At 38.5% G+C, this 23,488-nt stretch overlaps 1 protein-coding gene across 1 annotated transcript in view; it reads right to left on the bottom strand.

Moving 5' to 3' along the window:
- LOC126471470 (uncharacterized) overlaps positions 1-23,488 on the bottom strand; it is a 45,058-nt gene that overhangs the window by 3,085 nt on the left and 18,485 nt on the right. Inside the window, exons 2-3 of the mRNA XM_050099667.1 lie at positions 9,953-10,246; positions 963-1,178 (exon numbers count right to left, since the gene is read on the bottom strand). Coding sequence (XP_049955624.1) covers positions 963-1,178; positions 9,953-10,246 — 510 coding nt within the window. The remainder of the gene's footprint in view (positions 1-962; positions 1,179-9,952; positions 10,247-23,488) is intronic.

Genomic DNA, 23,488 nt, shown 5'->3' with positions numbered 1-23,488 from the left:
AACAGCGAGCCTGGAGGGCATGGACAGGGACTGCAGATAGGTGATGCTAGGTGGGAATGTGGGCCAGCCGAGTGACATGCCAAGATATTCCACGTAACTGTGATCAACACTGTGGAATGCACAGTGGTTAATGCAACTGCCTAGTAAGCAGGAGATCCAGGTTTCGAATCCTGGTCTGGCACACATTTTCACTCGTTGTTACAGATTCCACATAAAGTCCCAATGCAGTTGAAATCAACAGTTCCTTCCTTCCCCCCACCCCCACCTTCATTTACATAAAACCAATTATATATTAATAGGGTTGAACAAAGATTTTCAAAACCAGTGCCCTCTCTTTTCTTGAAACTTCCAGGCTGAGAAGCTGCATCAATGCAGGAAATTACTCATTAACATTTCCTCCTTGTCTTCATCTGTGAAGATGTCATCCACAAATGTGGATGAAACATTAGTAAATATTCTTACATATCAACCTCAAGTTTCAACAGAAATCAGTTAATGAAAAAGGCCTTTTTGTAAAAATACAACATTTTAGTGTTTGAATCCAGTTTCCAGCACTGTTGTGCTGAATCTGGTGGGACATTCTGTTCTAAACAACAATCTGCCAACTTCAAATTACACTTCTGAGAAACTGAGCTGCTCCCCCCCCCCCCTCCCCCCTCCCAGCCCGTGCATGCACGCACGCACACCTAGTAGCATGTAGCATTCCATTTGTCCTGATGGAGGTAACTAAACAGAAAAGTGGCAGAATATATCTACTTGCATGATTTTTTCCCTTTTTTACGTTGGACTGTAGCTTACTTTCAAGTTGACATAACCGTGAGAAATTTTGGGCCTTTTTTGCTAAAGGTGGTACAGCAACGCAAGAAATTGCTTGGATGTAAACAGAAGATTTTTAACATTATATATATATAAACATATATAACATTATATATATATAAAAAATAAAGGATGCTCCAACCCACCTGAGTCAAATCCTTCTCTACACCAAGGCCCATTTCATAGCAAATGCCCATATTAAATATAGATGTTCTGTTGCCCAGCTTTGCTGATTTTAGAAAGTATGTAGCTGCTAGCTTCTTTTTTCCTGATTCCATGTGCTTCACTCCAAGCTTATTATCAACAGCACCAGCTAGTGCTTTCTGAATTTGTGCTAAATTGTCTGTAGCTTTATCCAGAGCCTAAAATGTAGAAGAAACTTAATACAATGTAGAAGAAACTTAATATAACATAAAACTTAGTTATGTCACAGTTAAAGTATGCACAGGGTTTCAGGAGGAAACATACAATAATTAAAACCTGACTGGCTGATTGTATGCTATTTCCCCTTCAGACTGTTCCACATCAACATAAACACTATTCGCAATAGTTTATGATGTAACACTTTTTGGCTTTTAATGCATACTGATATCACACAGACATTGGGAAGAGACCATATTCATGCAGTGTTTAATGTCTTTGAATACATTGTTCTGCAACAGGCTGTTCCAACAGTGCCCCACAGAGCAGAAGCACTCCAGAGAGTTCACTGCAGCAGATTGTAATGCACATGGGGGTGGAAAATGAATTTACTGCTCCCTGGTTGCATGAAGCCATAACTGATGCAACAATGTGCATTGCCGGCCGAGGTGGCCATGCGGTTCTAGGCGCTGTAGTCCGGAACCGCGCGACTGCTACGGTCGCAGGTTCGAATCCTGCCTCGGGCATGGATGTGTGTGATGTCCTTAGGTTAGTTAGGTTTAAGTAGTTCTATGTTCTAGGGGACTGGTGACCTCAGATGTTAAGTGCCATAGTGCGCAGAGCCATTTGAACCAACAATGTGCATTCAATAACAGCAATGGCTAGTTGTGGAAACCATGTCTCAATTGGAGGCTACATTTCTATTTACTGATAGGGATGGATGTCCACAGTGCCTGCATGTCACAAAATGCATAATTCTGCTACAAAGTACAACATACAGTGTCAATGTAAACATCCTCATGTAACACGTTACAAGCAGGTAGAAGGCAAAGCACATAGCATGTTAGTAACCAGGCTTACGAACAACATACCAGGAGACTCAAATTTAAAAAAGGAATTTTTAGGACAGAATTTATAGTAATATATGAGATTAGTTTACATACTGTATTGTGTTTATACTTTTCAAGTGAATGATAGTGAAGGAAATGTGAATGAGGCAGCAGTTTGAGCAAGCTAAAAAGTCACCACATTAAAGCAACAAATGACAATTCATTTTCAGTGGGACCTCTTGTAAAATTGTATATGATAGCAGTTGAAGAATGTTTGTTTTTGAGGGAGCTGCAGGCAATTCAATGGGTTTGCCTTTTGAAGCGAACAGAACCTCATCAAATCCTGGATACGGCAGAAAATTCTGAGATGCAGCTCAGGAAAAAAGCCGAGAACTTGATTGTCTTTTCATTTGCACTTGACAAAAGCACTGATCTATACAACAGTGCTCAGCTTTCAGTAACTGTGCATGGTGTAGATGGAGCTGCAAGTAACGGAGAAACTCTGGGATGTGGTACTGCTCCATTACACTGCTCTAGGACTTCGCATATTTGTGAATCAGTGAACAATATGAATTTACCATAAGATAAACTACATTCTGTAGCCACAGACGGTGGATCACAAATGATCTGGCACCTTCAGGGTTTTGATTCTAATTTAAAATATACTCTAAAAAGTGAATTCCAGAAAGATGTTTTGATTGTTCACGGCTTCTTTCACTGAAGCACTGTGTGCTAAAATAGTAGAGCTAGGAGGCATAATGAAAGCTGTGGTCGAGTGGGTGAATTTTGTGTGGTCTCACATGGCAAACCAATGTCAATTCAAAGGATTCCTGCAAGATATGGAAACAGAGTAAGGTGACATATCTTACCACAGTACAGTTCATTGACTTAGTCAGCGGAAATTTCTTGATGTTTTCTTTGTCATTAATAAGGAAACATTAATAAGGAAATCTCTCTCTCTCTCTCTCTCTCTCTCTCTCTCTCTCTCACAAACTGAATGGGGAAGAAACGCACTGTCTTAAAAATTTAAAATGAATATCAGATCTAGTGTTCCTAGCTGACAACTATGCATCCCAACAACTTAAATTTGTCATTGCAGGGCAAAGAGCAGCTAATGACATCCACCACCACATCAGAGCATTCATCAAAAAATTTTTCTTTGAAAGGCAAATGAGTAATGAAAGTTTAACATTCTTAAGTCTTTTGACTCCTTTAAAACTACCTGAAGGTACTAGTTTTCGCAGTTACCAAACCAAGATGAAGTAGCTCACTACGTCTTTTGAAAAAAAGATTCTGAAAGCCCACCATTTTGGAAATAGAAATGAAACTGTTCAGCACCCATTTCTCTTTTTCACCTGATGATTTGGCACCGTCACTCCAGTTAGAAGTCACAGATTTCCACAATTCAGCTTTGCTCAATGCTAAATGTGTCATGGTGGTCCCATTCATTACAACAAAAAACATCTCCCACGTTGCACAAAAATGATGCCCAGATCATGTGCATGTCTGGGCCTACTTACCCTTCTGAGCAGCTGTTCCTAGTAATCAAAATAAGAACCAAGGAATAATCTTTCCTTCAGGATGTGACAATGAAGAGTATCCTCTTTATTAATGCTGTGAACTCCTTGATGCCCAATATATTTCTGCTCTTGGTCTGGAGAAGTCAAATTTCAGAAGGCCAATACACTTACTCAGTTTCTTTACTTGTTTAGCTTCCTATTCCCCTGATGTGGCAAAAAATTTCTCCATAGCACTTAAGAGTATGTCAGTCATTTTGTAAGGTGCGGGTGGCAGATCAAAAGGCTCGCAGTGCCACATGGTGGTGCACCTGATTGTTCAGAGTAAGTGACAACACTCTGTAGAGCAGAGAGTGCAAGAGCTGGAACAGCCTGTGCTACAGGCTAGTCTTCTTTTAGGAAACTATCTCTGGCACTCTTGAACAGAAGCAATCAAATCTGCAAATTTCATAGAGGTACATGATGTCACCATAAGTGGCATGTGTAAATGCCCATGGCATCACAGAGTATTTTCAACTATGCTGGCAAATTCCAACAACATTTTTAACTGGGGCAAGGTAGTGTGGACTCATTATTTCATCCCTTTTCTTAAGCTGTTTCTGTGGTGTCACCGCCAGACACCACACTTGCTAGGTGGTAGCTTTAAATCGGCCGCGGTCCATTAGTACATGTCGGACCCACGTGTCGCCACTGTCAGTGATCGCAGACCGAGCGCCACCACACGGCAGGTCTCGAGAGACGTACTAGCACTCACCCCAGTTGTACGGACGACTTAGCTAGCGATGCACACTGACGAAGCCTCGCTTATTTGCAGAGCAGATAGTTAGAATAGCCTTCAGCTAAGTCAATGGCTACGACCTAGCAAGGCGCCATTAGCATTACATTGCATGTATCTACAGAGTCTCAACTGTATCGTCAAGAGCGATGTACAACAAGGATGGATTAAAGTTAAGTATTCCAGCAGCTACGTACTTTTCTTTATAGCATTCATTACGTATCCTGTTTCAGACCTAACGCCCGCCTGCGTGAGTTAGCGCGTGCATCTTGGCCGCCTTTTTCAATTAGTGTGCGTAGTGTTGGCAAGTCTGCCGACACTACAGTTTCTATCTTTGAACAACTAATGTTTGGATTCCAGTAATCAATCTGTCAAATGTTGTGACTCTCCAACATTTGTACATCAAACTGAATATATGTCTCCCCACCCCCAGAAAAGTCTATATTATTATCTTCCAAGGTATGCCCATCACCTACTAAAACAACCTGTATACATACAACAAATGACCCATTAGCTTTACAGGTGAAAGTAGAATATTGCTAAGACATTCTCTTACAGGAAAAAATTAAAGCAATTGTTTGAAATGCATGAGAAAAGTATTACTGATGAGAAAAAATAATATGATATTTGTTATAGTGAATTAAAAAACTATTAACTAGTAATTGAAGTTTGCCTTAACCAAAATGTTGGTTTAAACACCATAGTGCTTCACTAGGCACTGTCACATCGAAAGTTAATTGACGGACACAACCCATTGAAGAACGTATATATGAAGATCGACTCTAAATCATGATGCAACTTGGCATTTTTCCTCACATAAGTCCTACCAAGTGAGGACTGCACCCTCAATCTATGGGTTTGTAGGCTGGCACTTAACAACTACTGGGTCTATGTTCAGTGGTACATAAGTTATACTCAAGTAACAAATAATGGGTTTTCAATAAATTAAATCCTGTATCTGCAGCACTGTTCCATCAAACAGAATGGTATTATTAATATAAAATGTGAAGTTCACAGCACTTTTATGACTAATTACGCTGCTCTAATATATTTACAACTAACATGAATTTTTGTACAAAACTACTGTTGTGCAAAGTTAGCTTGCCATATTAATTTATATTCATAAAAGAATCCTACATATTTCACACATGATTTGACACAAAGTTAATGGAGTGCTGAGGATATTAAGTTACTGCAATATTTGGGGTGGTAGAACAATCAACAGAAAATGTGCCATGGATGCATTGTTTCACTGCAGGTATGCCATAATTTTTTATCATATAACTTGAATGAGGGAGAGCACAATGAAGATAAATATAATTATAGAACCTTGCTTTTCTTTTTATTTTTAGTTTCCTTTGTCAATAGTGTCCAATCATTCTTAATATGAGAGAAATATGCTCCCAATAATAAGAGAAACTAAATGTAGAACAATTTACTGAACCTGATAAGAAAATATGTGCTGTTACTGAAAGTGGCATGCCATAACCATCAGAAACAAGCAGATCCTTTCCATGGAAAAGGTACCCATGTGTCCAAAGCAAACTGCTCTATGTGAAATCAGATTAAGGTAATTTCCTTCCAACATCGTGAATGGAAACATATTTTGAGAATGGCCACATGACTACCTCTTTTATCTCTTGGGCAGAAACGTCATCAAGGCAGTTTTAGGTGGAAGGCATTTTGAACATAGGTAGCACAGAATACCAACAGAGGTCTGTTCTGCGTTTACGGCACTGCCAATCTCAGCAAGAGATTCGGGTAACCATTACCACACAGTCTGTGTAGTCCACTTTACATTATGTTGTGTGTTCCTCGCTGCTTTCTTTTCTTATTTCAAAATGAGTGAAGAAGATACTCCAGGTCCATCATGGGGTTCTGGTGCTACTTCTACAACCCTAAAAATAATCAGCGATTGTTACCATCACGATGCGACAGCTTCACTTTTAGAGAAGCATAAACCACAAATGTAGGTTGCTGGCCGTGTAAGAGGCAGGTGGGACTTATTCCCCTGAATTGCTCCTCTTCCCACGGCGGCTTAAGTCGTCATTTGTTCATGCTAGTGGCCAGCTTATGTTGAAGTGTCTACACTATATCACAGTTTACTGTTTTCTGAATTCACAAACTTTTCTTCTCAGTGATACTCTATTGATCTTTTTATCAGCAAAGAAGTGAGTCTCTGTTATTGTATACACTAAAACTTGTCTGTTGAGTTGTCATGGAGTAACATACCAACATACAACACCATGACTTGTTATTTGTAAACACTGGTGCGTAGCCTGGATAATTATGAATTATTCTGAGAGCTGGGTATTTTTGCTGGACAGACTGTAATGCACTAAGTGAGCTGGGAGAGGAGAAACTGGTTTCTTGTGATGTCTCCATCAGAGAGCTCGCAATTTTTTTTTTTTGCTACGTTGTTATACTTTTAAAGTCTAATATAGCTTGTTGTAAGACATCTCCAGTCCAACAGGTAAAATTTTACTGAAGAACACTGGCAGAGCAAGACTTTAGAGGGTTCACCTCATTTGACATCAAGCATACAACTCTATTCAGTGACAGGAGGCTTGTTACAACCTGAGAGTGGAGTAATGTGGCTGCAAAAATGTGACAGTGAATGTTGACCATTACAGCTACTAGGGGTAGAAAGGCTATTGATGTCACGCTCAAACTGCCAAAAATTACTGACAACTGTTAACTAAAGCCAATAACAATGTAAGACAGATACTACAGAGAAACTTAATTTGTTTATTAATTATTACACAATGGTATGCAAACATTATTACTTCAATATTAACTAAAACAACCATGAAACAAATTATTTCTGAATGTTTGTGAAGATGTGCACAAACTGTTATTCAAAGTATGGAGAGTTCATAAAGTTAGAAAATGCCACAGCAGTTGTCCTTGTTAACATATACACATAAGGTTGAGTTTTAACCAACACTAATGTGGAAAGCAATGAGCAATGCTCCGTATGTCCTCGTATTAAGTAACACATCAGTGTCACATCTCATAGTACTTTCTTCCAAATTTACTATGATTAGCGATGTTACGTTTTTATATGTTGAATGTTGCAACTAGTGTTTGGACTTTTCATGGGCACATGCAGAGGATGTGCAAAATGAATGTGACATCCTAAATCTAGTCCATGTCATTTGTATGGTCGTCTATCTGCAATCTTTGTAAAAGCCACTTACTTGTTTGTTTTTATGCATAACTAGACTGCAGAAAGCAATGGACCCTATGTTGAATAGTAAGTGGGCAGAAATAGACTAATAATGTGCTGCATCGTTTGCTCTTAATCTCAACTTCCCCCATAGCTCTATTTCATCCAATGTAGTTTGTACAGTGTAGTGAGTGTAGAAGTCAGTATTCCTGTAGTGGATTCTACATGAGAGGTAGGTTGCATCTTGACAACCTCTCATTTTGTTAAAATGTACTCTCATATTGTATGAGAGTGCTTTTAATACAATACACAAGTCTTATGGTAGTTAACGTCTGATGATACTACAACTAAAACCAATGATTTCTCTCCACACAGACATATACAATCAGGTTTAAGTTAATTTGAGATTTTTACTTAAAATGAATGTAACTAAACCAAGATTTTGAAACTAGTTAACAAAAAGATTTATTTCATTCCACATCCAAATCTGTGTTTCTTGGCCATCAGAGAAGTGAAGCCAACCACAGATCATCAATTCATGACATATAACATCTAATGCTATGACCAATTGTTTTGTAAAAATCTTAAAGGGGTTTTGTCAATTTTGGCAGATTTGTACACAATGCAACAGAGGTAAGTGTTTATCAGGAACTTTTCAGCTTTTAATACTACAAGGATCAAGCACTAAATAGTTAATAATGATTCATTTGCTGAAAAAATAACTAATTATCAGTGCCATCTTTCCATGGTACAGTGGCCCATGAAGTATCATAGTTAATGAGATAACAAAGTGAGACTTAAGAGGAGAGCCAACACCTCTTCCACCTACATTACCACCTAATTATGTCCATTACTGGCAATGTTACTGCTGTGATTATATTACTTCTGTAAAAAAGAAAACCACCATCTTCAGTCACAAATATTGATTTTTATTGCAATACACAATGCATTTTGAGCCCTGGGAAAGGGGGGGGGCTCAACTTCAGCCCCCAAGGGCTTGAAATGCATCATGTATTGGAATAAAAATCACAATTTGTGACTGAAGGCAGTTTGTTCTCTTTCATATTAACATTAATAACCACAACTGGGGGGAGATGTACCTTTAATGTACTTTTCTGAAGAATGTGACTATCTTAATTGTTGTTGTGGTCTTCAATCCAGAGAGCAGTTTGATGTAGCTCTCCATGTGCGCTACTCTATCCTGTGCAAGCTTCATCTCCAAGTAACTATTGCATCCTATATCCTTCTGAATCTGCTTAGTGTATTAATCTCCTGGTCTCCCTCTACGATTTTTACCATCCATGCAGCCCTCCAATACAAACTTGGTGATCGCTTGATGCCTCAAAACATGTCCTGCCAACTGATCCCTTCTTCTAGTCAACTTGTGCCACAAATTCATCTTCTCCCCAATTCTATTCAGTACCTTCTCATTAGTTATGTGATCTACCCATCTAATCTTCAGCATTCTTCTGTAGCACCACATTTTGAAAGCTTCTATTCTCTTCTTGTCTAAACTATTTATCATCCATGTTTTACATCCATACATGGCTACACTCCATACAAATTCTTTTAGGAAAGACTTCCTGACACTTAAATCTATACTCAATGTTAACAAATTTCTCTTCTTCAGGAAACACTTTTCTTGCCATTGCCAGTATACATTTTATATCATCTCCACTTTTACCATCATCAGTTATTTTGCTCCCTAAATAGCAAAACTCATCTACTACTTTAAATGTCTGATTTCCTTATCTATTTCCCTCAGCATCGCCTGATGTAATTAGACTACATTTTATTATCCTCGTTTTGCTTTTGTTGATTTTCATCTTATATACTCCTTTGAAGACCATCCATTCCATTCAACTGGTCTTCCAGATCCTTTGCTGTCTGACAGAATTACAATGTCATCAGCAAACTCCAAAGTTTTTATTTCTTCTCCATGGATTTTAATTCCTACTTCAAATTTTTCTTATATATCTTAATTACAATGACAATACTCTCAAACTCTCTGTTACTCATTATGGAACCATCATACACAAGGGCCAACCTGCTGTAGAGCTGAAAACATGTAATATAGCTCTTAAGTATAAAAAATCTTTTTGGCTCTCTGGCAAAGTGTCACACTACAGATCCAAAGGTCTTAGTTTTGACTCCCAGTCAGTTCAACGAGTTGTGTGTCATTTTTCACTTCTTTCAGCTCTAGCAATGTTTGTTAATGCGAAAGATGCCAAGTTGTACAGCAATTCAGAACCCACACTAAATTGCAAGTCCCCTTGTAACTGGCTGAGTAAATCGTGCCATATACAAACAAAAATCCTCAAATAATTGCCTTTAGTTGGACCACACTATACAAAGTAGAAGGAATGTGAGCAAAATTGCTTGTAACTCTTGACTGATTCCAATCTGCTTATAAGATATAATGACTATGGATTTCATTAAATATATGTAAAGAAACAGATTATGAACATAGTGTGCACTTTCTTACCTCTTGCACTGTTAGTGTACTGCGTGCACTATTTTCAACTCTGTGAGCTGTAGTCTGAGTGGAGAGACTGTCTTTTTTAACTACTCCAACAATTGGTTGTGCAATGGTACTTCTTGTCACTTCATAACTGAAGCTTCTGTTAGTTTTATTTATTCCAGTACTCGGCTGAGCAAATACCGTTCTTGTCAAATTGGGAGCAATTCCTGCTTTATCAAATTTATTTCCATCAGATGGTAGAATGCACTTTCGGAAAAATGGCTGGCTCATGCACCATCCTATGGCCAATGCTGTACTCTATAAGAAACAAAACACAATGCATTATTACATGATAAAATTAAGAGTTTATTCTCCTGTATAAATTTAATTTTACTCCATTTCCATATTAGATAAGCTACTCCATCTTCCAGATGCTTATCTCTTCCTTCCACAGTGAATCACGTTCACGATCTTATAAATGTATTTTGGATTAACTGAAGCATTCAATACCACTTCACCAATTAAAAAAACTCTCGACTTACAACCTAACCTAAACCTTGGACTACACTACAGATCAGTATGGCAGCACAGCTAAGATTTTGTAGTCACAACCAAACTTAGCTTCCAATGTAAACAGACCTGAGACTATGCTACAGATCAGTCTGTCACCACAACTTACATAGCCTCATAAGAAGTACTGTCACTGTTCTGGTCTCTGTCTGTCTGCACACACACACAACAAGAAATGCCACATCATTACGTTACGGGATGAAGCCGACATCCTGCGCACGAAGGTTCAGTTCACCCTGTATTTTTACCAATTATTTGAAATTGCCTAATGGAGTGTGCTGCAGGATTTCTCAAATCACCATCCACTTTCATATTATGAGTGCCTCTGAGAAGTTTTCATTTCTGCTGTAAGGGAAGATGACAAGTCTTATCTTGTTCCAATTTACTTAGTTCTCTTCTCTCACAAGAACTATACTTTCAACCACAGCACAGAGTGGTTGGGTTGGAAAAGGGGGGACAGAGTGTTTGGTATGTTACAGAGTACATCTGCTTGCTCAGTGTGAGGGGTGAGGACTTTGGGTAGGCATTACTAACACCATGTTTCCCAACAGTACCAGTTGCATGTCAGCCATCATTCCTTTTTGGCCACAACAAAGCCCTGGCTAATTTTCTAGAGGTCAGAACTTGTATAGTAGTATGGGCATTACTGTGTTGCCTGCATTCAATATGAAACGCAAAGCAGGTCTAGTCACGGTGTGTGCCTGTAACCACTAACCACCTTGTCAGTCGTATAATGGTGAACGAGTGTGGGGCGATATATTGCACAGAACCTAATGAGGGCATCTTCAGACTATGCTGTTATTGTCATCTTCTGCATTTAGGTTTTGAATGTCCCGTATTGCCATTTGATCTCTGTAGATACAGCCACTGTACCACAGCTGCCACCAATGCTGCAGGACAGAGTGCCAACACAGTAACTGCCACCCACTATTCCAACGGCACCAGTGGAGATACATGCATTCATCAATACAGATACCATCCAGATCACTAGCAACCCAATGGGCTGGTTATAAGGGGTAGGTATCTAATTGCTTTCACATATACAGATATGGACTTCAGCATAGGTGACACTGATGATAATATTTAGGTAGCACTCCCTTCAAAAAGAGCAAATTCCACTAGCAACCAGATGTTCACTCTACAACCTCTGATGTTGAACCTGCATTAGAGCATCAGCACTACCTGTGCCCAGCATCATACAATAACATCAGAATCTGCTACACAGAGATACACTAGATCGTTTATCAGAAGCCTACTGGTATCACTGATGAGAATAGCAACAACTGCACATACTATGGCCTTGGCTGTTACTCGGAGTCTCCTTCGAGTGGATTAGTCTTCATTTACAAGACTTCATTTATTGCACTAGTTATTATTGGGCACTCTGTTTTTCACAAATTATTTGACAGCCTATGACAGTTCATTAATTACAGAACTTCAGATTTGTCGTAGGTTGGCTGCACCATGTACTTACATTCCTGTTGGGTATATAAATTAGAATCAACCCTAATACTAAAACCATCAACGATATGAAACATGTCCTACATAACTACCACACATGACATATTACATGCCAACCACATTATAGATGGTGATTCAGCTAAGCTGATCAGCTCCAGTATTTCAGGAACCATTTAATAGTTTTTAGTTTTGTTTTCACCTAGATGAATTGTGAGGAGGTTCTCATTAAAAAATATGCAGTTTCTTTGCATAAATATATTTATTACAGAGACATAAGTATTAACTTCACTTTTTAAAATGAAAATCCTAATATTGTAATTCTAAGAGAGACAAGCTCAATGGTATTTTACCGTTCAAAATCTGAGTACCAGTTTTGGAGCAATTAAAACATTTAGAACTTAAGATTTGACCATTTTGAACATTAAATCGATTGCTGTTTCATACGGAAGTTGGTAACTTTGTACCCAAATAAGGAAAAACATCATGCCAGATACGGAAGAAACAGACTGTTTGCACCACTACAATACCTGTGTAAAAGCAGCAAAAAAGAAATATCACTTTCATTCTGTATATGTCATTTACATGTGTTGAGTGTTGGTTGTTAGGAGGAAAAATAAAAAGCCTTTCAAAAACCAAGAGAAACTGGATATACTACTGCTTTAATGCAGATGGAACACAATGCAAACAGTTAAGTTGTACGTGCAAAGATATCCAGACTGACAGTGACTGACAAGAACGACAATTCAGCGAATGTGCAAAAAGCTTATGTTGGAAGGGCACTGGAATATTAGGCAGAGGGTAAGGAGAAAACAAAATGTTCCAGCATCTGTTGCTCATAATCCACATCTTAGGTGAAAATATATTGTGAGTGCCTCCGGAGTAAGTCCGACTAGTGTTTGCATTTTGCACCCACACAGCTTCCATCTGTATCACGAGTCACTTTATCAGCAGATTAAGCAACAAGATTGCAGAGAACACACAGAATTCTGTAAGTAGTTGAGAACCCATGCTGGCCGAGGCAGGTTCAACATCAGAGGTTGTAGAGTGAACATCTGGTTCTAGGAAAGCATTCAGCCAGCTCTTTCCTGGTCAATGGATAGGACATGTGGGTGTTATCAGATGGCCTGCTCATTTGCCACATTTGACACCATCAGACTTTTTTTCTCTGTGGTAAACTCAAAGATTATGCCCATGCATATGTTCTGATGATCTAACAGGATTTAAAACACAAAACTGTAGCAGCACATGCAATGACGTCAAAGGAATCTCATCTGTCTGTCTACGAGTCCTCACACCAGAAACAACAATGTTTATTGCAGTAGATGGTCAGCATTAAAAAAAACTTCATGATATAAATGGAATTTTAGAGAAGAGTTTATGATCAAGTTGTTTTGTGATACCCTTTCTGCTACTGTTGCTGATGTAATTCTGCAATGTGAGTATGTATCTTTACATCAAATTCATAAAACAAAGTTCTTATTTACCAATCTTTATAACTCAGTCCCCTGTATTACAAATCTATGTAATTTTTGACATACATCTTTCTTTTAAAGCTCTGGCAGGAACAAAAGCCAAAATGTCACCATAGTTAACTGGCAAACCATCCTTACATGATACGTTCTTTGCATTCCCATTCATGTGTCAGTCAAATCATCATAGCCTAGTGTTATTAGTATCAGTTTTAAATCAAACTTTTCTCCACTATTCCAATTTTTTAAGTAGTCTCCCTTAGATGCATCAAGCCAAAGCACCCCATCAGCCTGACATGACAGTTCTGTATAACAATGCGAACTTCTACATGAGGTAACAACTGGTTTCCAGTGCAAAACAGAAATATCCTAAGTTCCAAATATTGTAATTTCTCCAAAACTACTAATCAGATTCTGAAGAGTGAAGTGTCACTGAATTCATCATTTAGAACTATGAGACTAGCAGCAGAAATTAATATAATTCTACCTGAAAAAGCAAAGTTGATACCAATATCTCTAACATAGTTATGCAGAGAGAATATGCATCCTTTAGTGAAGACATTTATCATAATTCATTCAGGGAAAATAGAATTATGGTATCTTTAACAGTTCAAGAAACAACTGGGAAGAATAGCTTAGCTGTATCGCCTTGTATACTAGCAAACATAATCTTGTTCAATTCACTATGATAGTCATAACAACCCCCAGTCTGTTGGTATGAATGAGAGGGATAGTCCCACAGTTGCAGCAATTTCACTTCAGAGAAAGATAAGAAATTGCTCAGTAGCCTTGATTTCGGTTGTGTGTTCCACCAGGTACCATTTCTAATGATCTTGCTGCCAACAGTTAACTACTTTCTTCCAACATGTGGAAATTTGGATTCTTTCCTCACTTCTTTTCTGCCACTCTGAAGTGTTACTAACACATTGTGATTGTCTTCTATGACCATTCAAATTAGTGGCTGTTGAGATGCAATGTGTATACAGGGAGTGTCCATAAAGTATTTCAAGTGATTTCACTGTGAAGTGACCGTGTGTTGCAGTGCATTTGGATCATTTGGGCTAGACTCTGAAGGGGAAGGAGGAAGAGAGGAGGATGCACCAGGTTCACAATGCACCCCAAGTCAGTCTGGTCTGAGCAGTGGTTGTGTCAGCGTCTTTTTCATTCAGTGAAACTCATCTCCGAGATCGTGTCTTCATCTGTAATGGAGTAAATGATTGAACAACGGTATGTGATCAAGTTCTGTGCCAAACTTGGCAAGAGTTATACTGATACAAATCAACTGATTCAGCAAGCCTTCTCTCTTTTAACTGCATTGCAGATCTAGATTTCAATTGACAGTGCAGCTGTCATCAGCACACTGATCAAACGCCATGTCACAGTTGTCAACAATTACAGATCCACAATTACATACTGTTACAAGTAGTGATGTAGACTGAACGTAATTATGACGACACATTTTCCAATCTAACTCAGTCACGTACAAGCATTAGTCCAATTTGACAGATGACATTACAACCGATACAGACCGCCTTTCTGCCCTGGCTTTGTAATTATATCTTGAATATTTTTTTTTTTTTTACAACACCACTTGTGTTACTTTATGAACACACCCTGAGCCTAATCAGTGATTTTAACACTCTCTGATTCTAGTAATAGCACTACCATTTTCATTAAGAACAACATAAAACAACTTGCTCTATGAAACAGATACTATTCTTCGGCACTTACTTTAGATAAAACTGTGTTTCAACTAATTCTATCAGCCATTTAATTTGAATTACTTGGTGGATCTCATGATAGTATCTTCACCACCATTATTACTGTTACCATGTCTTAGTGAGAATGCCACACAACTTGAAGTTTGCAACAGAGTTTCACACACTTCTCAAACACTGTTTTATACTTGCCTTCGTTAGAGTTGGTCACGAGAAGATCAAATTTTAGTCAGCCACAATCTTTTGCATCCTTCCTTCAGGGATACTCTCCAATCTACAAAATTACCTAGTCCATCTTTATGCTGCACTGACTACCAATCTCTTGCCACATAGGTCACATTTTATGGAGGACCCAGGTGCAAGACTGTCCTATACATCTATTCAGCACATCTTACTGCAGCCCAATCACAGGCACATCTTATCCTATCAGAGGCAGTGTCACCTGTGAAATCAGTCTTATCACATAACAGTACTCCTGTAACTTATGGCAGTATTTCATGTGGACAATACCACCAAACAGCTGTCCAGTCAAGTTAATAACCAGAGCCAAACCATGGCAGAGGACAGAGTTGAGCATTCAATGACAGAAAATTCTGCTCAGAACTTGCTTTGATTTCAATGACTGTTTCTCAACCTAAACCATTTCAATCGTCTCCTAACACCAGCTTTTCTGAATTACATAGATGGGGATTGTCTTTGCAACTTATCCTTCAATCCTCTAAACCCCCAATCTCCCTGTCCCACACAGACCCCTGCCCAGTAACTGTAACTTCACTCAACCTGCACTCATTCTCTCCTCTTTGGATTTTCCATCTTCCTGTTCTACACTGCCTGACAAAAGGAGTTAAGCACCCAGAAGACATGGTCTGATATCAATGTAACTTCTTACTCATACACACTATAAGCAGGTATGTAAATGATTTAAAGTTGCAGTTCTCTGTGATAGGTAGAACAGCCACTGGAGTGCACTAGTGTTGTTCACGTTTACTATTGTTACCATGCCTCGTAGGATAAATAAGGAGAGTGAACAGCATCAGACTTAGCGACCACTGAAGGACACGGAGATGCCACATGCGCCTGTGAGACAGCATTATCAGCACCTGATAAGAGTCTGATAGGGACCTCATTGTGTGTCGCCATTTGGCCAGCTGGTCAAATCGTGCAGTATCCAGATGTGTGGGGCATTCAGGTGTGACAGCATCCCGATGTTGAATTGCATGGGAATGTCGGATTGCATGGGAATAGGAGGGCAGGCATATGCATCGTCAAGCTCCCAGTCGATCATGTCTCGACACCACATGGTAGGATCACCATATTGTGCATGGAGCACATCACGACCCCTTCACACTGTGCCTACCACCCAAGAACACGTAATGCACTCCCTGCAATATTCCATCATCCCCCACCACTGGTTGGAGGCTAGTGGCAGCTAGACTAGGGAATTACTCGCACAGGCTGCCAATAACACCACAAAAATGGCCGTGTTTCGATGGTGCTGTGGTTGGAAAGTACAGATGCTGCTGAATGGCACTGTATTGTGTTCAGCAAAAAATTGCAATAGTGTAGTATGCTGGATAATCCTTGGCAAGTATAGCGGCAACCTAGCGAGAGGTCCAGTCTTCAATGTTTTGGACAGGCACAGTACTTTTACTCCTGGTGTCACAGTGTAGAGAGACTGAGTGTGATTTAGGTCATGGCTGGCAGTGACTGAAGGAAGTCAAATGGCACAATGCCATGTCACGGACATACACAGTCTTCACGTGTCACCTCTCTTGTGACAGTATCTCGGTGTCATTTTTCAACACGACAATACTTGTCCGTACGAGACACGTGTTTCCACAAACTGCCGGCATGGTAAGGTGCTCACATGGGCAGCAAGATCCCCAGACCTACCCTGATGAAACATGTAACAGACATCAACTCTGATCCAGTGCCAGTACCAAGGACATCACGAACCAGTTACAAAAGTTGTGGGCCGACTTGGCTCAGGAGAAGATACTATGGCTTTATTATACCCTTTCCAATGAATTAGTGCATGCATCCAGGACAGATGGAGTGCAGTGACATACTGATAGGTGGGCTCATACTGTCAAGTTCTTTGAAGTTTGACTATTTGGTAATCAATGAAGTAACATCAAAAACCGTCTCAATTTGTGGAATTTCATTTCTTTCTCCCTTTCCGGGTGCTTAACCTTTTTTTTTTTTCCTTCTTCAGACAGTGTCCTTCCCTATTCCATTCTACATCATGGAGCACTGAGCACAGCTCCATTTCCTTGCAATCGACGCAAGCTCACGAGTGCACTGATCACGGCACATGTATGTTATGAATGGAATTGGGAACAAAAACTGCGATCTTCGGGTTGAAGACTGGTTTGATGCACCTTTTTTTCCATTTTCTACCCTGTTAAGCCTTTGCATAATTATAGCAACCTACATCCAGTTTAAACAGGTTACTGCAATCAAACATAGGTCTTCCTCTACAAATTTTACTCCATAACCAAACTGACTATTCTTTGGTGCCTCAGAATATACCAAATCAACCGATCTCTTCTTTTCGCCAAATTGTGATGTAATACTATCTTTTCCGCAGTTCAATTCAGTACTTTATCATTAGTTATGTGAGTGACTCATCCTATCTTCATTATTCTTTGGCAGCGCTATATTTCACAAGCTTCTATTATTTTCATGCCTATATTGCTTACTGCCTACTTTTCACTTCCATATAGAGCCATGCTATATACAGACAAACATTATCAAACAGCACTTCCTAATAATTTTTTCTTTCTCAGAAATGCTTTTCTTTCGATAGTCATTCCACATTTTATATCCTCTTTACTTCAGCGCCATCATCAGTTATTTTTCTGCCCAAATGGCAAAGCTCATCCATGACTTTTAGTGTATCATTTCCTAATCTAATACCCTCAGCATCACCCTGTTTAATTCAACTCAACTCCATTACCTTTGTTTTAATTTTGTTGACATTCTCTTTATAAACTCTTTTCAAGTCACTATCAATTCTGTTCGACTGATTACCAGGTCCTTTGCTGTCTCTGACAGAATTAAAATGTCACTGGTAATCTCAACTGAAGCCTATTCCCTTTCAAATATCTCCTTGGGTTACTTTATTTCTTTCTCAACATAAATGTTGTGAAACACAGGGGATGGGCTACAGCTCTCTCTCACCATCATCTCAGTTACTGCCTCCCTTTCATGTCCTTCGGCTCTTAAAATTATAGTCTGGTTTCTGTACAGGTTGAAAATAACCTTTTGCTGTCAGTATTTCATCCCAGTTAGCTTCTGCATTTCAAAAAATTTATTCCCGTCAACACTGTCAAAAGGTTTTTTTTTCTTTTTTCTTTTTTCTTTTTTTTAAATTCTCCAAATGATGTAAAGGCAGATTTGCATTACTTGCTTCTGTCTTTTAAGTCAAGTCACAGGGTTGGTATTGCCCTGTGTGTCCCAACATGACTCTGGAACCCAAACCTGTCTCCAATGTTGCCTTCCACTTGCTTTACATTTTACCATAAATGTCCTGAGGTTATTTCACCTGTCTCATATATCTTGCAGACTAGACACAATAATATAGCCATGGCTGGCTGTCCAAGAATGTCAGTAATTCAGAAGGCATATTATCTACTCCAAGGAAGTTGTTCCGACTTAGGTCTTCCAGTGCTCTGTCAAGTTCTCCTAGCAGTACATGTCCCATCACTTCATGTACTTCCTCTTGCTTTCCATAATACCAACTTGAAGTTACTTTCCTTTGAACAGTTCTATATATTTGATTCACATTTCAGCCTTCCCTTCTTTGCTTAGTACTGGCTTTCCATTTGAGCTCTTTATATAGATACAGGTCCTTTTCTTTTCTCCAAAGGTTTCCACCATTTTCCTATTGGTGACCTCTATCATTCCCACAATCACACATACATCGACAGCTTTGCATTTCTCCTCTAGCCATTCCTGGTTCACTATTTTTTATTACTTGCCAACCTCATGCCTTAGATGTCAATTCCTCTTTCCAGCTAGATATTTATATTTTCTCCTTTTGTACAAAAAATTCAGTATGTTTGTGTGTTATACAAGAATTTCTACTGGCCATTGGATTTTGCCTATTTGACTTCCTGCTTTCATTATTTTCTTTGACTTGTACTGTATTCACTCACCTGTTCCAGCCAATTGTTGCTTAATTCTCTTTTTGAATCTTTTAGAAACCTCTAGTTCTTTTAGTTTATCCCAGCCCTATCTCCTGAATTTCCCAAGTATATTCTTCAGTTTTAATCTGGAGTTCATAAACAAGAGCTATGGACTCAGTCCATGTCTGCTTGAGGAAAATTTCTGAATATAAAAAAAGTCTGATTTCTAATTCTCTTTCCTACCATTATGTAATCTACTGGCAGCATTCTGGTGTCTCCAGGATTCTTTCACATATACAACCTTCTTTCATGCCAATCCCTCCCCCCCCCCCCTTCCTACCTTCCCCAGTATTTAATTCCAGTCCCTCATCACAAATAAAAGTTCATCTCCCTTAAATGTCTGAAGATCTTATCTCATTAAATATTTTTCCCAAAATCATCATCTGTGGAGTTAGCAGGCGCATAAACTTATACTACTGTTGTGAGTGTTGGGTTCTAGTCTATGTCCGTAATTGTAACGCATTCCCTATTCATATTGGTTCCACATATTCTTATTTTCTAGTCCTGTATTACCACTACTATATTTTTTGCTGATTATCATGTACTCATCCATTCAAAAAGGGTCAATGGAAGTGTGTGATTTCACCCGTCTGCTCTGACCCTTGACATAATAGTGTTGTGGTGTGTGACGTCACTACGGCATGGAGTTTTTGAGTTGGTTGTGTTTGTAGATGTTGTGTTGTTATATCTGATGGTGCCCTCTAGAGGTGGAGGTGGACATGCTGAGTTTAACATGTGGTATTGGGTTCATTTGAGTTGTTGTTGTCATCATGCTAACGTGGTTCTGAGTTTATGTTTTTGTTGCTATAACGAGTGTTGAGGAAGTGTTTTCAGTGAGTTATTAAGGTTTGTTTTGTTTATGTGTTTGGCGCTTTTCTTGGGCCTGATTAGTTTGGTGTTTGTTGTGGGGAAATAACTCATTTTTTATTGCTTTTTTTGTTAGGTACAGATAAGGCAGTTAAGTTCATGAGGGTATCGCTACGTTTTGAGATAGGTGATGGTACAATGACTATCATACAGCTTCTGCAGATTTTTGGTCACCATGGACATGTGGCATTGTGTGTGTGTGTGTCTCAGAGGCGTTTGTTGGTAAGTAATATTTGTTTTGGTTTTATTCTATAGTGATTATGATGTTTTGTGTGTTGTATATTTATGGAAGGTCAGTTGTGTTTTAATTGATGTCGCGAATATGGGATATTTGGGTTTTTGAGTTGGTTTTGGTTCCACTTTTCAGAGTTGTAGTTGTTGGTTTTTTGGTATTGGAAGCTGTGGTTGAGCTGCATATATCAAAGGAAGTTTCCAATTCCACTTTTTGGGACTGTAGGTGTTGGTGTTTTCTTTTTCTTTAAAAAAAAAAAAAAAATAAAATAAAATCTGTGGCCGAGCTATATACGTCGAGGAAAATGTCCAATTCCTGTTGGTGTAGTGGAATTTAGTAATTTAATTTTTTATATTATTTGTTTTGAGATTGTGCCGTGTTTTTTCACTGGTGTATATTTAGCTTGTCCCCGCCCTAAATGCCCAATTTTCCATGGTTGTCCCATTAAGTTTCATTTTATTTTTGGAGTGAGTCATCATTTTGTCATTTTTATTATTGTTCGCGTTTATTGGTGTGTGTATGTAGTGACATCATTGTAGTCATTTTGTATAAGCTGGAAGTAGCCATTTCCGCCATATTGATGGCATCATGGGTCAAAGAAGACAGGTGTAATCGGACACTCCTGTAATGCCCTCAAAACTATGGTTCTTCCAGCCACTATACTTAAGTAATACCCACTTAAAAATAATGTGGGGTCATTCCATGTCAAGTGTCCCAGTTTAGAACATGCTCCCAGCACAGCCATCTCCAATTTTGATGAAATATGTACAGTATATAACTGAGGGCACTACATGAACTTATGCAAAGTTTCAGGCTCACCTGTAACTTAGTTGAGGTGCTAGAGCCACTTTTGTGAAGACCACTTTTACAGAGACCAAAAAGTCGTGAAGAAATCTTCAAGTTTGGCATTCCACTGTTCCTAATGTAAAAGAGCTAGACTGTTGCTTCTGGGTATAGTGGTACAACTTCTTGTGCTCTACACACAAATGATGGAAGTAGAGTTCAGAAAGCAATGCATTTGGCATAATCTAAGTTCAAAGAGGGCAACAAATCACGTCACGAGAAATTTGTCCCATACTTTAACGAGGCATAAGTAGTGGAGAAAGTGTGTTATGTCCCTAGTCTTTTGCCAAACTACTGTCTGTCGGGGTGTTTAGTACATCACACATTTGGGTCTGGCTTGTGTGTTTAATTTCTGTGCTACCATCCTGTAAATTTGCTAAAAAACATGAATGTATCAAAATATATCTGCATTCAAAGTCATGTGTCTCAAAATGGACACCTACCACATTACATTCATTAACACCCCTCAACAGAGCATATTTCATTCTATTAGAGAAACTTATTTTCATTTTGGTGTCTCTTTGGGTAAGGTGCAAAAATTGCACCTTAAATTTGAAATTTTGTTGATTATGTCTGCAGTCTTTAAATGTCCATTTTGCTTTTTATTTGGTGATTTTAAACCTGTTTGTGACAGGTACATTGCTAAATTTAACCATTTAACTGTACTCGAGACTGCTACGTAATTTTTGTGAAGCTGAATGATAGTTAATTTTATTTCTTTACTTTATTTAGGACTCGACAATTTGATTTTTGTGCCTGAAGCACATCAAGTTGTCGCTAAAATGGAAAAACAAGAGCGGGATTCCACATCAAATCATCCAGAAATTTTAGGAAATGACACCCATCATCACGCAAATCCTTGAAATTTTGTGTAATGCAAGTTTATGTGTATATTTTCACATTTCCAAAATGTAACTGTTGAAAGTCAATTACTTTTTCACTTATGATAAAAAGAAGTTGTATAGGTTCAGGAATTCAGGCTTTCATAGATGAGCTACTTTGTAATTTAAAAATGCAATAGTTCCTACAGTTTTTGCAGTGGAAGCTTGATCCCCCCCCCAAAGAGGAAGGTTTATATTTTTATAGTCAGGCTTCTTGTAGGGAATATATACCATACACATCTCAGAAAAAATTGTAAATAATTTCTTTTAAACAAAATCCATGGATGGACATTATAATTTTTTAAAGGTAGAACCCCTCATAGATACCTTTTGAAAATTTACAATATTATTATAAATATTCCATTATGTCACACAAAAAGAATCAGTTTGCAGAAACAATGGGAAGTGTGAAAAACAACATTACAGTACAAGATATATTGAAGCTGCTAATTCATGACTACCATGTCACCACTGAATTGCTGAATTTGGTTACACTGAAATTCCCTAGGAAACAATAATATCTGAGAACACTGCTTTATTGCCACAACATGTATTGCATCATCTGGTTCCTTTTGTTTTGGGTCATGTATTCACCGAGCATGCAGTTCTGAGCTCTTGTACTGAGTTGTACCCAGAGTCTTGTACTGAGTCGTACCCAGAGTCAATTACTGGTTAAAAATTCAATTGTTGCAGTTTTTAAGTATTCATTCCAAACCGAAAGTCCCCTAATGTTACAATAACAATGTGAAATACTTTTGTAATGAAACAATGGGATAGAATTATTTTTCATTATTTAATTACTTTTTAGGTTATACCAATCATCTTTTGAATTATTTACGACAAATATTGGTTTTATGACTGAAGTAGTACGGAAAGTTCAAGCAGGCAGTGTTTTCTTGGAAAGTATCTGCAAGATATGTGTGATAATGTCCTGACTTGTGTGAATGAACTGACTAGTGAAGAACAAGAACTTTTATTATGACGAAGCAATAGTCATTCATTCTGTGATTTAAGTGTTTCATGTGCGTGTGTTAAACACAAGGACAAGTACCTGCGCAGATTCTCTCTACGCAAGAAAATTTGCTGTGATCCCTTCAAGTGCCATAAACAATCTGTTTCATCTGGATTGCATGAAATTACTTTAGAAAAGGCAAAGACCTTCAAAATGAGAGGCTTTAGCGTTATTCCTGGCGAGAAAATGTGCCCAACCTGTATAAAACTTATTAATGAAAAACAAGCAAGTGACGACTCATCACCAGACTATATAAATGACAGTAATGTGAAGGTGCAGGCTCCAGAAAAATCTGTGCTCAATACTGGCTTAACTAG

The sequence above is a fragment of the Schistocerca serialis genome, chromosome 3, assembly GCF_023864345.2.
Source record: "Schistocerca serialis cubense isolate TAMUIC-IGC-003099 chromosome 3, iqSchSeri2.2, whole genome shotgun sequence".
NCBI lineage: Eukaryota > Metazoa > Arthropoda > Insecta > Orthoptera > Acrididae > Schistocerca > Schistocerca serialis.
This window is presented reverse-complemented; position numbering and strand designations above follow the sequence as displayed.